General features: G+C 39.1%; 1 protein-coding gene across 1 annotated transcript in view; it reads left to right on the forward strand.

Moving 5' to 3' along the window:
* Positions 1-5000, forward strand: part of XKR8 (XK related 8) — a 34813-nt gene that overhangs the window by 29625 nt on the left and 188 nt on the right. Inside the window, exon 3 of the mRNA XM_044060237.1 lies at positions 4031-5000. This exon is cut by the window's right edge and continues 188 nt beyond it. Coding sequence (XP_043916172.1) covers positions 4031-4806 — 776 coding nt within the window. The 3' untranslated portion in view covers positions 4807-5000. The remainder of the gene's footprint in view (positions 1-4030) is intronic.

Consider the following 5000-nt stretch of genomic DNA (forward strand, 5'->3'; position numbering starts at 1 on the left):
GAGAGTGAGTGAGTGTGAGAGAGAGTGAGTGTGAGAGAGAGGAGGTGTGAGAGAGAGTGAGTGTGTGTGAGAGAGAGAGTGAGTGTGTGTGAGAGAGAGAGAGTGAGTGTGTGTGAGAGAGAGTGTGTGTGAGAGAGAGTGAGTGAGTGTGTGTGTGTGTGTGTGTGTGTGTGTGTGTGTGTGTGTGTGTGTGTGTGTGTGTGTGTGTGTGTGTGCGCGCGCGCGTGCGTGTAATGGCTCCAGCACCCTATGTGGGAGGCTTCACTCCTATCGACCCTTTTACTGATACAGTATGCTTCAAATTTGCATCACTTTGGGAAGAGGAGGATTTTCTTAGCAATAATCTCCTTCAAGTACTGTTTTGCACTTTTTAGCCTTATTAGCCATGTCTGTCAACCTAGTTTACTCTACCCTTAAAATGTAAAACAGTACTCTGTTGCCTACAAGTCAAACCCAGCAAGACTACCACCCCAGACTGGAAATGTCACTCAGCTGATACTTTTCTGTTACAATATACTTCTACATCAGATATATAAGATTTGTATGTCTGTGTGTATGAGTCTGCGGGTTGGCTTAATGGTTAAGGTGTTTACCTCACAGACACCAGGTACAGCATTTAATTCTCACCTTTGGTCACTGTCTGTTTTTTGGCTGTGCATGTAATTGTCCGTTGACAGATTGCTTAGTATTTATGCATCTTATAAGAGAAGCTTCTTGTTTGGCTTTGTATCTCAGGGGTAAGAGCACTGGTCTCATAAACAGGAGGTCATGAGTTTCAAAGGAACTGTCACATTGACAATACATACCTAAGAGTTAACCCAGTTGTTTGGGATTTAGGAAACATGTGGACAGTGTCCTAACTCTTGACCATGTGTCCACTGTCATAAGACAGTCCTTATTTATAGCATAGCTTATAAACAATGTGATTGTGTCTAGATCTAACAATGTCATTGTCCCCCTTTGCTCAGCCCTCATTAGGTTAATTATTGAGTATAATGCTCCTTTTGGTATGTATCTCTCCAGACTTATGCAACAACTGCAACACACACAAATATAACTTACTAAAAGGCTACAAGGCCTAAACTACATGCCCTGCCCTACATGGACTGACTCGGAGCCCTGTTACTATACTCCTGTATCCTGTAGACCAACTAAGAAGTCACCTGTGTCTGGCATACAAGTCATCATCTGTCCCAGTGTTGATGGACCTACTGCACATCTGCAAATCAAATGGCATCAGAAATACTCTGCCCAGGGATCTAAACCAGTTCTGCACCATTAACAGAATAGTTTGGAGGGACAGGTATACCTCACAGAAGATACCAATGCTCTGGAGCAGACTCCCTGCCCACATTAAACAAAGCTCATTATCCATATTCAAGCGCAACTTGGATCTATGTAATAGAAAAATTAACCCATGAATGCCCCCTGTACTACTAATGGACAGAGGCAGCTTGTGAATGCTTTATCCCATGCATGGGGGGCCTCAAATTACCTATGCTATAATCCCAATTATTCTCACTAGGAGTAGTACACAATTATTGAACCTGGGATGGGTAAGGCTGGGTGAGGCCAGCCTAACACCAAATGGGATAGGGTAATTCAAGCACCAGAAATTAAACTGGCTATGTTTAAAATGGCCAACAAAGGCAGTTAGCCTCATACATACCTATGAACATGTGGGTAGCCCACCCCTTGGCTGTCTGTTATCATGTATATAGCACCCAATACAAACTCTGCTCATTTCTGTAGAATGCCTACACCATCATTCACCTGCTTTCCTAGGAGGCCAGAGCAGCCCTTGGGAAGGGATTGCACATGCCTACCTCTGAATATGACCTCCCTTGTTCACCACTGCCTCCCTTTTCATAGTCTGTATACCTGATGCTCAGTATTAAAGTCTGCATCTTTAAACTTTGCAGCACCTCTCTCCAAGAGACCACCATTTTTTAAACAAGAAACATTTTTATTGAATTATCACTTATAACATACAGTGGATATGAAAAGTGTACACATCCCTGTTAAAATGCCATGTTTTTGTGATATAAAAAAAGATTTCCCACCTTTATTGTGATCTGTAACCTGTACAATTCGATTGAAAATCAAACAAATCTGTTGGGAGGAAAATATAAAAATATAAAAAAAGTACAATAAGCTGGTTGCATAAGTGTGCACACCCTTCAAGGAAGGGTGGGCAAATATTGCCAAGTCAAGATGTGCCATGCTGATAGACTCCTACCCAGGAAGACTGAATGCTCTAATTAAATCAGAAGGTGCTTCAACAAAGTATTAGTTTAAGGGTGTGCCACATTGAAGGTGGGAAAAGTTTTGAAATGATTTATTGTGGTCTCATTTTTTTATATCACAAAAACCTAGCATTTTAACAGGGGTGTGTATACTTTTTATATCCACTGTAGGCAGTCATACATTTATATAAATGGAAACTAGCCACATTGACATATTTTCAGTTGCAAACTTTATACATCACTTATAATCTATACAGTCATTGTCAGTCAAACATTACATAGTTCATTCAGTTATTGCCTTCCCTTAAACCTCATTCCTCCTCCAAAACATTATTCTTGATGTATTGTCTATAATGGCTCTTGTTTACCTGGTTCCCCTTAAAACTTTTTATTAGATCAAGCCAAGGGCCTTAATCCAGTCCTTCCCCTATGAAAAAGTAAGAAAAGCATATCAATTTTGTTTATGTTCTTTTGTCCAGGCTTTTTTTTCTTTTTGCATTATAATGCCTGTATTTCTTAAAACTGAACAAGAAGAAAGAACGAAAGAAGGAAAAATAGGGGCACCTGTTTACTTTAGTATCCTTATTACACACAAAAATAACTGAAAAGCTTTATATTTAGAAACCCTGATGTTCACTAAGTGCAAAATTCATAAAAGGATGGTGCCCTCAAGAAATATTGCTCTTTAGGCCTACATTGGATACATCTAAGGATATGTGTGTTATCAGAAAATTCAGAAAGTTCCTTGAACACCACTATATTTGAGCAAATGAAGAGGCCGAATCTTTACCCCAAAACAGACAGTAGCTACCATAATGGGTTACATAAATTCAGACTAATAACATCTGAATTATTTCACAGAAATCTCCAGGTAGTTGTGATACTTTGCCTTAGGGATCATGTGGTGATATGTTCTGTGGAATGCACCTTATCACATTATCTTTTGTAAAATGTAGCACATACCATTGAATAAGTTTGTAAACTGGTTCTTTAAATTTGTACTTTTCATGATATATCATGTATTATACACAGATTGTTAACTGCATTTTCACTGTGAAGTAGGAACAGGAGGATTATGTACTATACATGATTAAATCTGATCACATGAATGAGCAGTAAAATAAGTCTCAAATTAAGTCATGAAAACTGATCACCTGACTCTCTGACAGTAATGTTTGCTTGTGTGAGCCACTGATTCACCAACGTCACTACATACCTTTCTCTAATGTGCAGTGACTTTGAAGGTGATTACATTTAATGGACACACAGGGTTCTTCCTCTGCACAGGGTATGATAAGCCAGTGCCACCCACAGAACCAAAATCTTAACTAAGTTTGAGTTTGCAGAAGTGTCATTTCAACCTATCCACCTTGCAATATTTAAAGTCATAAAGATGGTCTTCACAAAGCCAACGCACATCCATTTATACCATAGGTACAAGATGTTTTGAAGTGTCTATTAAGATTCATTTGTATTCAACCATTACTTTTCGTGTGACTGTAGTCGTGTGAATGCTATGTTCTGATTAATACTAGTATACAATAAAAAGGTGATTATGACAAAATGCAGCTTTGTAGTTTGATAGTGGCATTCTGAGATTACCAACAGAAGGCTACTGAAGAATAAATTTCATGACTCTTCAGCAGAAATTATTACATCATACTGCTTCACACCAAATTTAATGGAAAAAATGATCTAGCATTTTATAAACTGCTTTGGTTTCACCTGCTTGGACATGAGTTGTTTATTTGCATTTACATCTTAGTTTTTTTATGTTAATATAGATATCAGTGTTGCGGCAAGTTTCCTCTCTATTGCTTGGACAGTGTTAGATTATCACCAATCTCTGCGCAGTTTCCTGCCGCATAAAGATAAAATGAACATTTGCTCGAAGGCTTCAATCTCCTATTTTATTTGGAACCTGCTACTCATCTGCCCACGGATTGCATCACTTGTATTGTTTACTTCAGTCTTCAATTACTTCATTGGCCTGCACTTCATTGTCATTTGCGCTACCATGTTTCTCTGGGTAAATCTACAAAATACAACATTCATGGGTAACCCTTGTCTGGAGAAGTTCTATCAGGCTGTAGTTTCTGTTGTCTGGTACTTTTGCTGGTTCAATGTTGCAGAGGGAAGAACTTTGTTTCGAAGTCTAGTTTATCATGCATTTCTTTTGGTTGACAGTGCTATTCTGCTGACTTTCTGGTTCTTGTACATGGATCCTGAATACACTGACCCATACTGGCTACCAGTACTAGTGTCTGTAGGGTCTTCTTACACTGCAGGGCTTATCATGAAGTGTGTGTATTATAAGTGGTTACATCCAAAAAAGACAAGTCGGATTGAAGTACAGGTAGCACAAGATGAAGTCGATGTTGAAGAAGATAGCGGCAGTGCAGTGTGGTTCAGAAGTGTATCTCTGGAAAGTGGAGAACAAATCCTGTTTAACGAAAGGATGCATACGCTTTCCAAAAGCTTCTTCCCTCTTCCTTCCATGAAGCACACAGCCGTCAGCAAACCACATACACTTTTATCAGATAAGAATCTTGTAACATGACTGGCTTGAGTACTGCATTATTTCTGTTAAAGTACTTTGGTTATCATAGTACGTTTTATGCATTTTGCTTGGTAAGAGACAAACAGTAAAGCTAGGTGCATACTTGCCTCAGGCACACACAGCGGGCTACCGCAGTAAAGGAGAAAAGGTTAAATATTTCATGGTTAAATAGCACAGGGCAGAATGATGCATGG

The sequence above is a fragment of the Protopterus annectens genome, chromosome 1.part2, assembly GCF_019279795.1.
Source record: "Protopterus annectens isolate FY-2018-M chromosome 1.part2, PAN1.0, whole genome shotgun sequence".
In the NCBI taxonomy this organism is placed as follows: Eukaryota; Metazoa; Chordata; order Ceratodontiformes; family Protopteridae; genus Protopterus; species Protopterus annectens.